Below are 12797 nucleotides of genomic sequence, written 5' to 3'. Positions count from 1 at the left end.
ATACTTCAAAAAACACAGCAGAGCTGTAGAAAAGACTGCCATACTAGAACACAAAGACCTGCTTGAGTGAGGGTTTATTCTGAGCTGGCCTACAATTTGTCTAAGTGTTTAAAATATAGTTTTATGTATTTGGGTAGTATTTATGAATGACAAAAAGCTAATGTACTTACTGTAGTCATATCCTGGCCCATAACCATAATACCCATATCCAGAATAGTCGTAGCTGCCATAGCCTCCATAACCTTGCTGGCCATATCCATAACCTTGATTTCCATAACCCTGACTCCAATAGTTGTTGTAGCCTTGATTCCAGTTCTGTCCTTGACCTGTAAGAATGACAATTACAGCTAGGCAACAAACATTTTCATGTTAAGCTCTAATAGCTTTCATTATAATTTTTTAGTAATGAAAGTTTGGCAAGGCAGACTATAGTTGCAGAGAAACATACAGCTTCTTCAAATCCACTATAGATTTTTACATGACAGAAACTTAACCTAAAACATAACTTTGTTGCAAGTTTCCATATCACACAAATACTGTTTACATCAAAACAACTGAACAAACTAAAATATACAGCGTAAAAGGGATAACTATGAAGTGAGTGCTCTTCACTCAACTCATAGTTCCAGCCGACCTGTGACAATGAGACTGTCACAGGTCGGCTCAGTAAATCGGGAGGTGAGCGAACACATACCGGCGTTCGCTCACCTCTCGATCCTGTCACGGCTCTCTGCCATGACAGGGGAGGGGTTGGATTCCCCGCTCCGATCCGTCAGTGCTGACTGGCGGAACGGACGGGGGAGGGGGCGGGCCTTTAGCTAGGCAGAGCCAGCTGTCAGTCACGACAATTGTCGGGATCCGCTTCAGCTGCGGCGTCTCAGTATACAGAGAGCTACAGCTCGCGGTATACTGAGCCTAGGGTGACGGGAGGACCTAGTTTGGGTCCTCCCGTTACCCCAAGGAGAACTATGGGGAAAAGACTTAACCCCATAGTTCTTCTTTAAAGAAGGTAAATTACAAAATTAACCCTTGCAGTGGGGCTAACATACACACGTGTAAATCTGATCGGCAAGTGAGGCGACCTCTGTGTCCATTTTAGAAAGCTCAGTGTTGCATGTAGTGTTGTATGTAGTTTCTTCAGGTCACCTTGCCTTTGATGTGGTTCTCATGCATTGTGATAGCCTGGTTTACTTGGCAAAGCTGTACCTTGACCTCTATTACCAAAAGCATGTAACTCAAGGAATTTGTGGATATCTTGCACCACTTCTCCCAAAGTCGTGTTTGTGCAGTCAGATCGTAGGTTGATTCTGTATACAGAACCCCTTGGAAAACCTTTTAGGACAGTAGTATTCAGAGAGTGTAAGATCATGTAGTTCCAAGTCCACACATTAGTTTTTAATCTCTTGAGGTCTTGGAACAGGTCAGAGCTTGAATCAGAGCCAAAAGGCAGCATGTGACGTCATGGGATGGTTCTGTGTGTGCTCACCATATTAATGTTGAATTTGCATGATTGTGGTTGTCACGGTTTCCCTGAAGGGACCCTGCATGGCCCCAAAACTTTAGCTTAATGACGCTTGTGACAGTTCAATAGAAGTGTTTATACTTCTTGCACATATTTTCAAGTGCTGGTGAAATCTATTACGGACTGAATCTTTCACGGCGCCATCCATGTGGTCAGTTCAAGCACCAAACTTCTGTCATTGAAGGTATGGAGTGCAGGAGAGTTCTCCATACGCATTTCTATTTGTTGCCATTTGATTGTGTGTGAAAGCTCTGCCTCTCCGCTAGAGCGCTCGGGCTCTGACGAGCTCTCGCTCTCTGCCAAGCTCTCGCTCGCTCTCTGCCAAGCTCTCGCTCGCTCTCTGCCAAGCTCTCGCTCGCTCTCCAAGCTCTCGCTCTGTTAGAGCTGACCTGTCAATGAAACGGTCACACATCCGCTTTATAGATCAGGAAGTGAGCAAATCCATACCGTCGCTTGCTCACTTTCCAATCATCTCCCTGCAGAGAGCCGTTACTGTTAGTCACAGCTGCCCCCAGGCATTCCTGCAGCGCCGACTGGAGGAACGGATGGGGTGGGCAGAGCCCACTTTCAATCATCTAGCTGGGTAGATCGACAGTATTGTCGGGATTCGTCCCGGCTGTGGCGCTCTCAGTATATACTGAGCTTTGGGTTACGCCGGCTGCTAAGACATCGCCGGCTGCTTACATTTTTGTTTCCCGCTTGTGCGGGGCGGCACGCACAAGCAGCAAGAAGGACTTCAATTACAACGGCTGGACGGGACACGCGAATGCAAGTGGGCGTTTAAGGGGTTAAAGAATGCTTTGTCAGTATTGTGCTAAAGGCTTATAAGCCGATTTTAAATTACCTTTTCCACCTCGCGTACCTCTTCCACCAAAGCCTCCTCGACCACCATACTGCTGCTGATAAACTTCTTTGGGTTGAGCTATCTTTATTTCACACTAGAGAAAAAAAAAAAAAAAATCCGTAAGTTCCTAACAGTGTTTTGTAAACTGCAACCCCTATTCATTCTCTCTCCTCCAATACCACTGCCACCAACTCCCGCCCCCCAGGTTTGTAGCACAAAACGGGAAAGCAGCCTACGGTAACTATTACACTCCACTGGAAGATCTAGTAAGGGCAAAAATCAGACTGAAGTGATCGACACCAAAAAAAAAAAAAAGCCACCTTTTGAGGGTCAGGAAGATCCCTCATGTTCTCACAAGGAGAGTCATGCAAAACCAACAGCACTAGATTCAGGTCACACTGAGGCAACGGAGACAGGAGGCACAATATGAGTAACCCTCCCTAACAATGTCCAAACCTAGGATCACCGTTAAAAATAGTAAAGGACAAAATGTAACACTTAATACTCAAAGCCAATCCTTGATATACCCTACACTCAACGACAAGACTCTAGCCATAAAAAATAAAATCAATTTAACAAAAAGTAGGAACCTTCAGGGACTCACAACAAGCAACATAAGCTTCCCAAGTAGGGTGATCAATTTTATTGGAAGCAGCCTTGAGCATAGTGTGGGATCACCCCTATCGGACAAACCAGTCTCAGGCAGTTAAAGCAGGTTGAAGGAAGGGACTTCGAGGAAGATCTAGCCAGAGTGGAAGATGCCAGGGGGTATGAGCTAACAGACAAACTATGTCTGTACGAGGACCTCCATGGCCAGTTCGCAGCCATTAGAATGACTGGAAACCCCTCTGCTCCATCCTGAGAAGATGCGGCAGAACAGGCACTGGATCTCCCAGTACCTCGGGACCCGGCCTTCTTCCTCCTACACCATAATGACATACCGACCAAGGCCTACAAACGATCCGTCGTACGCCACCTAGTCAACGCAGCCCGCGCGTGTGTCGCAGCCATATGGAAGAACACCCGAACCACCAACCATAACCCAATGGCTCGATAGGATACATGACATATACCTAATGGAAGACCTTACCAACTCCCTCCATAACACCCCAGACAAGTTTAAAAAGACCTGGCTCTACTGGATTGAGTTCCTCCACTCTCCAGCATATGAAGCCCTGCGTCAAGGTCCCGTTACCACCCTCTCCCCCTCTTCATCCCCTGATATACTTCACTGCAGGCCTCTGATATAGTGTTGTGACCCCGACCCTCCTGAGGGCTTCAGGTGTCCTGCTCCCGCACTTGATACTATCCCAGCTCCTTATACACTATGGAGACCGACGGTAGAAGTCTTGCATCTCCGCCCCTCTGCCATCATCTGGGTCTGTATCAGTATCACTATGGAAAATTGTAAGGTCTCACTTGGGCAACGGCCATCTAGTGGAGTGTGCTTATAGGAAAAAGGTAGAACCCTGTTCCAAGTCTATAGACTGGGATTAGCTGACCAAGCTACCTAGAAGTGCAACATGAGGCAGGCACCCCCATACAGGGACCCTCAAAAATGACCTTGTCTGAAAAACATTGGCCAGGAGATTAACACAAAAGAGCTTGTACCACATCCACACCATGGAAAGAATCTCCCTGGGATGAGCAGGGAAGGAGGAAAGGAAACACAATGTCCTGGTTCAGGTCTTCAAGAAAAGACTGTACTATAGCTGACAGAATCAGGCCAAATCTCCACAGTCACAGGTGGCTGTACCAGTGGAGTCAGAAAAACCCTGAACAAAATAAACTTTAGAAAAAAAAAAATACAATAAAAAAGCAAGCGGACTTAGACAATGAATTGCTAGCCGAGATCTGCCCTTTGAGACATACTTCAGGCCAAATGTTGATCTAGACCAGGCTGGAAGAAATCCCATGGAGCATTTCCTAGGATAAATTTTCCCTAGAACTGACTACCAAGAGTGGTGTTCAACATTGTTAGTGGTGATTTTGGCATCTGAGGAACAAAGGAATAACAGAAATCAGACAGGCCCTAGATTGCAGAAGCCAAGCTGAAAATCCATTTAAATTTTTCATAGTCCTGCATGCGTTTTCTGTAGAGGAAAGACCCAATCTCGCAGGTTGTGGTCCCGGAAGACTGGGGAGGGTTATTATAGCCAGATAAAAGTTGAAAGTGCATAAAAAAAAAAACCCACACCCTAAAAATACTGCTGCCACCAGATCTATAGACTGGTAAGCTGCTCTACACAGCATGTTTATTTTTGGGTTGAGATGCGCTTTAACTAGATAGCTACTTTACTTTACCTAGCAGAAAAAGAGGGAAACACTGCATAAAGGTTTTAAAACCCTAGAAGTATACTAGTCAGTCATTCTACTCCGAACATTACATAGTGATTGTCTAATACAGTTTCCAGCACAAAAAAAAAAAAAATCACAGCTTTGCATTTCCCATTTTGTTGCATTACCAACCGAAATTAAAAAAGGAGAATTCTAGGGCGAGTAAAACATTTATCCCCATCAAGCGGTCACAGGTCGGCTCTATTGATCGGGAAGTCAGCGAGCACACACACGATCATCTCCCTGCAGAGAGCAGTGACTGTTAGTCACCACATCCACAGGTACTCCTCCACCCCCCACAGCAGCACTGACTAGAGAAATAAACAGGGGAGGGGGTGGGCACAGCTGGCTCTAGAGGCAGAGCTAGCCGTCAGTCAGCAGGGTGAATCTTGATCCTGTGCGGATAGAAGGTCCCGTCAATTCTTGAACACCCTCAGATAATTTTCTGGGACAATTAGTGAAAACGCCCACTAGAAAAAAAAAATGCTCTGGTGGATTTAAGAATCAACAACTCAGATCCGATTGCAAATGTGGAAATCAGGTTGAACCTGGAGGGCAGTAACCATAGAATGATAACGTTCACTATAAATTTCAGGAAACAGACATGTCAGCATGACTCGAACACTCAATTTTAGGAAGGCTAACTTTAATAAACTGAGAAACACAGGAGACAAACAGGGATGCAATCTTCCCAAATACGAACACTGAAGAATAATGGGATAGTTTCAAGGAAATCTTAAAGTGCATACCATTTACCAATAAATTCAAAAATGGGAAGTTAGACCAGGGTGGTTAGCTGGCACGGTAAAAAAAAAAAAAAAAGTCAGAGGGGTCAGCATCTGCATTCAAAAACCTACAAGGATTGAAACAAAAATGTTTTAAAAGAGCAATCAGGACTGCAAAAATAGAATACGGAGAGCAGATTGCAGCAGAAAGCAAACAGCAGAAAGCAAGAAATTATTTAACTATATAAACCGCAAAAGGGTAAGGACATGTAAGCCCAATAACAGGGGAGATTAGCTACCAGTGACTGAGAAAGCGAACGTGCTAATTTTCTTCGGTTTTTACAGATGAGATGGACATGGGATGAGATGGACCAGGGCATCAGCTGCAGGAGCAATAATAAAAGTGAACATCTCAGTGGGTGCAAGAGAGCAGAGTGGTACAGAGGCTAGAAAGATTAAATGTAAACATATAGACGGGACCTGATGGGTTACATCCAAGTATACTCAAGGAAACTTGGCCATGTCATAGGCAGACCACAGTACATAATCTTTATGGACACTAATGACTGGTACAGTAAAGGCTGATGGCAGAGAGCATGTGTGGTACCAATATACAAAAAGGGGAAACTGAGTTCACCTGGTAACTATAGGCCAGTCAGCTTAGCATCAATATTGTGCAAAATATTCAAAGGCATGACAACGGACTACATGCAGGAATTTGCGAATAAAACTGGTTTCATGAAGGACCATTCGTGTCAGACCAATCTATTAACTTTTTTGAGGTCAGTACTAAATTTAGACAATAGGAACACCAGTAGATGCGGTGCATCTGGACTTTGCTAAAGCTTTTGATACAGTACCCCACAAACGTTTGATTCATTCCATACATGGGTGGAAAACTGGCTGCAAGAACGGACCCAGAGCGTAGTAATAAATGGGTCACTCTAATTGGGCACGTCCAATTGGGCAGGGGTCACTCTAATTGGTCCTGGGACCAATCCGGTTCATCCTATTCATCAACGATATAGACCTTGGGATAGATAATTCGTATTCCATTTTGCCAACAATAGAAAATGGTGTAGGGCAGTAACATTCTAAAACACAATGGATGTTGGCATCTACCCACTGCCAGTATTTGTTCATGTATGTTTTACCTTATCAATAAAAATTATACATGCTTAAAATTTTTTTTTATAAAAACAGGAGATATGTGCACTTCAACAAGACCGGGATAAAATTGAAGCATGGGCTTCTACTGAGATCCACGCTGCATTAAGCACTGCCCGAGCCCTCCCCTTCCTCCTGCGCCCAAAACGAGGCTTGGAACGCACAAGCCCGGAAATGACGCCACCCGCGCCGGAAGTGACATACGCGGCCACCCGGTCTGGCCGTGGAACACTCTCCCGAGGCCCTGAGAACCGGACAGACCCCTCTGAACGGCGGTCCACCGATTCCCCTGACCTAGCCAAGGGGGTTTAGTCCTCCCGGTCCCGGCCCGCACTGGGAACTGAAGGGGGAAAGGAAGCCAGCCTCATCTCCTGACAGCGCTAGGAGAATCCCTGGGGCTCACACAAGGTAGGTAAACCTACACCATCTGCCACACATAGGCAGCCATTAACAAAAGGAGACTTCCCGGGCAGCATCACCACATGGAAGCCCCTCTCAGCGTTCTGTGACGCGCTCCCCAGCTTGACTGAGGAAACACAAAAGACTGAGGGAGGAGAGGAGGGTCTTTTAAGCAAATTAAGTGATGTGTTTCCTGTGTGTGGGGGAGGAGATTCCATCTCGTGATGCTGTCCTGGAAGACGTTATGGGAAATTTTACGTTATGCTCATGGGTGCAAACAAGTGCGCAAACTATATTGGGGGGTATGCATTAGGGAAGACCTGGAAAGGGACCTGGGGGTGTTCATAGATCACAGATTTGGCACTGGCATGCAATGCCAAGCAACAGCTAGCAAAGCAAACAGGATACAATCCTGCATTAAAGAGAGATTGTTAGCAAGGGATAAGAGAATACTTCCACTTTATAAATCACTGAGAATGTGGGGCAAATTTTGGTCGACAACTCTCAGGAAACACATCCTCTAGCTTGAGTTAAAAAGGGCCACAAAATTAAAGTGACAGAAGGCCTGAGCTATGAAGACCGCCTCCAAAAATTAAACCTATTCTTAGAAAAGAGACGATTAAGAGGGGACCTTGTTGCAGTCTTCAAAATCAATGGACAATACTCGAGAGCTGGTTTCAGAATTGCCTGGGAAAACAACCAGGCTCTCTTCAACAGAAGATCCATAAGATCCATATAGGGTTCTTAAAGTGACAAACCCTCAGATTTTTTAACATAAACCAATACTGTAATGTGTGCCTTACTGTAATCCATGGTAGTTGCCCTTCTCTTTGCTGCTCTTCCTTTTAAATTCAAACTTTATTGCTTATGTTTTTTCAATGAATAGGTTGTTTATGAAAAAACAAGCAATAAAGTTTGAATTTAAAAAAGAGCAGCAAAGAGAAGGGAAACTACCATGGATTACAGTAAGGCACACATTACAGTATTGGTTTATGTTAAAAAAAAAAATCTGAGGGTTTAATGTCACTTTAAGGACACTCACCTCCTCAAAAAAGGACAGATCAGTGGATCTGGAAACCTAAGAAAAGGCTGCATCCAGTTCAGGCAGTTCCAAGGTAAAGCGGAATCCTATGCTCAGACCCTTCAGAAAAGGGAAGGCTTCCTTTCAGGTAGGCCCATTTCTTAGTAATGGCTTCAGAGAGCCAATCATGGACCGGGGGAAAAAAAAAAACGACCTTTAAACGTCTCCTAAATGGCTTTGAGGAGATGGCCCACATCATCCAGTGACAGCTTGTACCTGGAAGGTTTGGGAATCCTGTCCTGTGTGGTCCCTTCCCCTGGGGAATCTGCCTCACTAAGCTCAACCAAGGAAGCATCCACTTGTTTCCAAGTCCCTACCTTAAAAGGAACTGGTACAGAAGGAGAACTATGAGATGAGTGATTTCCACTCACCTCATAGTTCTAGCCGACCTGTGACAATGAGACTGTCACAGGTCGGCTCAGTAGATCGGGAGGTGAGTGAACACATACCGGGTTCTCACGCAGGTTGTCACTCACGCAGCTGGGCGGATCCCGAGCTGTAGCTCGCGGTATACTGAACTTAGGGTAACGGGAGGACGCTAGTTTGTGTCCTCCCGTTACCCTAAGGAGAACTATGGGGAAAAACACTGACCCCATAGTTCGCCTTTAACAATATATTTTTATTAAGTATAAAGAGCAGGTGCATACAGAGTCCAAAACAGTAGGTTGAATGCACATGTCAACAGAACAGTAAGATCGGTAGTTTGAGAGGACTTATTAGCCTGCATGTACAGTCATCTCAATACGCTAGTCAGTGGAAAAAAACAGGCCTAAACCTCGGTATAAGTAGGGAACGGGACAAATTAAATAAGGAAGTGAAAAGGGAAGGCATAGAGTACCATGCCTATCCCTCAACACTGCCTGAGGTATGAACTGCGCTTAGATACTTTATCTTGTAGGGGATAAGGATAGGGAGCTAGACATGTAGGGGGAGGGAAGGACAAGATTATGGAAAAAGTCTATGTAATTTGCCATATTACCTGAATGTAAAATTAGACTTTAAAGTAAAACTAGTCAGCATATGGTACACTGTTCAGACAGACTTGTACCAGCAAGTGTAGGTCAAATAAATATTTTCAGCCTACATTTTAGGAAAAGGCTTAGCTAGGGGACAAAAATTGGTGAGGGTAGCTATAAAAGGACAGGCAGTAGGACCTAGGTGGATATCATGTGGTACGTATAGTACATCTACGGTCTTTCATCCGGGGGGCGGTGAGTGTGCTTGTTTTATTTTTATTTCTTTTTCTCACAGGCTCAGTTGGCATTACATTTATCCCATTTGAAATGGGCTTTTGCATGAAGCATTTTAAAGTGGGCTTGCTTCCAATGTCGCGCCAGAGCTAATCTGGAGGCTAATCAGTGTGTGAGAAACAAAAGGTACGTTGGTTGGGGGGCCAAAGCTCTATACCAATCCCCAATAGTGCTAACTGAGGTGATGGAGAGCAAGCAAGGTGTAAGAGGATGCGTGATGGAAATAATGACAGTCAGTGTATAGGCCTATTTTATGTTCGTGTGAGCCTATTTGGATCCCACTGAAGTGTGGGCAGGTACGAATCGCCATAGCTAGGGGTTCCATAATTAGGGCAAAGATGAGAGGGGATAAAGGATAGCCTTGCCTAGTTCCATTAGTAATGTTAAACGAGATAAGGCCAGAAGTCCAGACCCGTGCACTGGGGGTAGTATAGAGGGCATGGATAGCAAAGCCAATAAATTCCGTAAGCCCAAAGCGGTGCAGTACGGCTCTCAGATAATCCCAGTGCACTCTATCAAAATCCTTTTCCGCATCTAGGGAAAGTATTGGAGAAGGCGTTTTGACATGTTCAGCCCATTGGAGGTGGTCAATGAAGCATCTGGTACCATCAGGCACTTGTCTCCCATAGACAAATCCAACCTGGTCGGGATGAACCAGTTGAGGGTGGATTTGGACCAATCGGTTGGCTATCAATTTAGCATAAATTTTAACATCGGTATTTAGCAGGGAAATGGGTCTATAATTGACTGGTTTATTTGGTTTCGGAATGGTCGCTATCAGGGAGTCTAGAGATTCCTACGGGAAGCCACACGAAGAGGCTGCTTTATTCATGAATTTGCATAAGTGTGGTGTCAAGGTCAAGGAAAAGGATTTATAGAACTCAGAGCTACAGCCATTGGGACATGTGGCTTTATGTAGCGGAAAGCCAGATATAACTATCAATTTCTGGGATGGAAAACGCGGGTGGGTGAGGGAATCAAGCATAGCAGTTGATATCTTGGGCAGATTTAGAGAATTTAGGAATACTTGAGAATGGTATCCTCGCTTGGTTCATGGTTGTCGGGATAATTTTTTAGGTTATATAGAGAAGAGACGTTGCCAAAACAGTTTGCAATATCTAGTGGGTTAGTGAGGCGTTTGCCAGAGGCGTCTGTCAAGTATTTCATTTTGTTGGTTTCAGTACGTTGCTTAAATTGCCTAGCAATGAACGCACCTGCCTTATTGCCTTGGGAGTAGAATGAGTTTTGTTTTTTAACATGAAATCATATTGGGAGGTTAGCAAAAGACTTAATTGGTGGCGTAGAAATCTAAGAGTTTGTGTAGTGGTAGCGTCTGGGTTTTGTTTATTAGTAGATTCCAATATTGGGATCTGGTCCAGAAGGGAAAGCAATTCCCGTTGTCGGTTTCTCTTCTCACAGGCCCCTATTGTGATCAATAAACCCCTAACAAAGGCCTTATGGGCATTCTATAGTGTTGCATACTTATCCACAGTGCCAGAGTTGAGTTCAAAGTATGCTGATAATTCAGACTGGATATACAGTCTATGATCAGCATTAGAGAGCAGATTAGTATTCAGTCTCCAGAGGGTACGTGCACTATGAAGTGGGTCTAAGAAAAGACTTAGTGAAGTAGGGGCATGATCAGGCCAAGTAATGATGTGTATTTCTGCATCAGATGCATGTTCTAGCGTGTATTTGTCAACCACAAACATATCCAGTCTGGAGTATGAGCTTTGAGTGTGAGAAAAGTATGGTGTAGTCTTTCAGTGCCGTGCATACATCTCCATGCAGGTCATGATTACGGAAGAAAGTGTTTTGAGAGTCTATCAAGTCTATCGTTTCACATTTAAGTGTCCAGATCATCATCCACAATTGCGTTATAATCTCCACATAGTCCCTTACGGATCCTATTAATTTTATTCAATAGGGTCACAAAAAATTTATTTTGACGGTCATGCCCATGGGGCATAAGGGTTAACCTGTGTCACCAATCGATTATTCAAGGAGGCCACAAGTATGATAAAATCTACTGTTTGGGTAGATCAATAAATCATGTTGTAGAAAAGTGATAGTGCGTTTAATCGCCATCATCACACCTTTGCGTTTAGTATCTGAGTTTGCAAAGTAGTGAGTAAAATTTTTGGTTTTGCAACTCTGAGGGGGGTTCTCCTTTGGAGGTGTGTGTTTCCTGGACACATATGTCACAATTCAGAGATGCAGCTTCCTTCCATAGCATGGCTCATTTAAACGGATTATTAAGTCCTTTCACATTCAGAGAGCTAATCTTAACCGCCATAATTATTTATAAAAAAGGTGTAGAAAATTAGCATGGGAGGGACGCTGAAATGTTGTGAAAGAAACCACGTTTCATTAAAGGTGAGGTATAAAATGGCAAGCGGAGGTAATACATAGGTGTGTTGTAAGGAAAACAATAACATACCAACAAGAACTTGGCAATAAACATTGCAATAACATAGCTTGAAAAGTGTGCATAGCACACAATTAACCAGGGGGTGTGTGGAAAGAAAGAAAAAAAAAAAAAAAAAAAGGCACACAAACTTCAGCCTAGAGAACCTGAGATGTGGTAGAGGCGCCACCAAGTGGGCTTGAAAGGACACGCGAGTCTAATGCAGGAAATGCTCAGTGCACAGACCAGTCCACCAGCACATGTTGTGGGTCTTGCGTTTCACTGTAGGAGCAGGTATGGAGATTGTGAGGCCCCAGGAGCGGAGCATATCTATGCCATCCTGAGGTGTTAGGATAGGGATGATTTTATTTTGATCTGTAACCAGTAATTTGGTAGGGAAGCCCCATTTGTATAAGATCTTGTTCTCTGAGAGATGTGGTAATCGGAGCAAAATCCCTCCTTTTTGATGTGGTGGCTGCCAATATATCAGAGTAGAATGAGATGTGAGAATAGGGATCAGGCAGGCTGAGTGTTTAGTCAGAGCTAGGAGTCTTTTACATGGTAGTAGTGCAGCCTAGCAATGACATCCCTGGGTATGGCGGCAGGGAGATGCCGCAGTTTATGCAGCCTGTGAGCTCTGTCAATGAGCAGCTCTGATGCAGGGAAAAATCGGTAGCAGGGACTTCAACATTTGTTGCAAGAACACATGTAATTCAGCAGGGCTGACAGACTCCGGGATCCCCCTGAATTTAATATTATTCCTTCTGGACCTGTCTTCAAGGTCTGCTATCTTATCCTGGAGCTTTTGAAGCATATGTTGTTGATCAGAATAGGAATCAACCATATTATATGCTGATGCATAGTCACTCATTTTGGCTTCAATGTGATCTGTACGTTCCTCTATCTCATTAACTTGATTGCAGGGAAGTGAAGGAAGTTTTGAAGTCATGTTAGAGTTCAGATCTAAGTGGCAGAAGCATAAGTTTGATGCTGGCTTCAGAAGCAGGGTTGTTAGAGACTGGAACATCTTCTAACAGGGCTAGATGTTCAGGGGGGCCCTGAGAG

At 44.3% G+C, this 12797-nt stretch overlaps 1 protein-coding gene across 3 annotated transcripts in view; it reads right to left on the bottom strand.

The window, feature by feature from the left end:
- Positions 1–12797, bottom strand: part of HNRNPAB (heterogeneous nuclear ribonucleoprotein A/B) — a 44142-nt gene that overhangs the window by 8340 nt on the left and 23005 nt on the right. For 2 of the 3 annotated variants that reach the window (XM_018569170.1, XM_018569169.1), the window contains 2 exons: positions 2367–2460; positions 171–326 (listed from right to left, as the gene is read on the bottom strand). In XM_018569170.1, the coding sequence (XP_018424672.1) occupies positions 171–326; positions 2367–2460 (250 nt within the window). The remainder of the gene's footprint in view (positions 1–170; positions 327–2366; positions 2461–12797) is intronic. The other variant, XM_018569171.1, reaches the window with a different exon arrangement.

This window comes from Nanorana parkeri, unplaced genomic scaffold (assembly GCF_000935625.1).
Source record: "Nanorana parkeri isolate BGI_ZX_2015 unplaced genomic scaffold, ASM93562v1 scaffold1295, whole genome shotgun sequence".
Taxonomy (NCBI): Eukaryota; Metazoa; Chordata; class Amphibia; order Anura; family Dicroglossidae; genus Nanorana; species Nanorana parkeri.
This window is presented reverse-complemented; position numbering and strand designations above follow the sequence as displayed.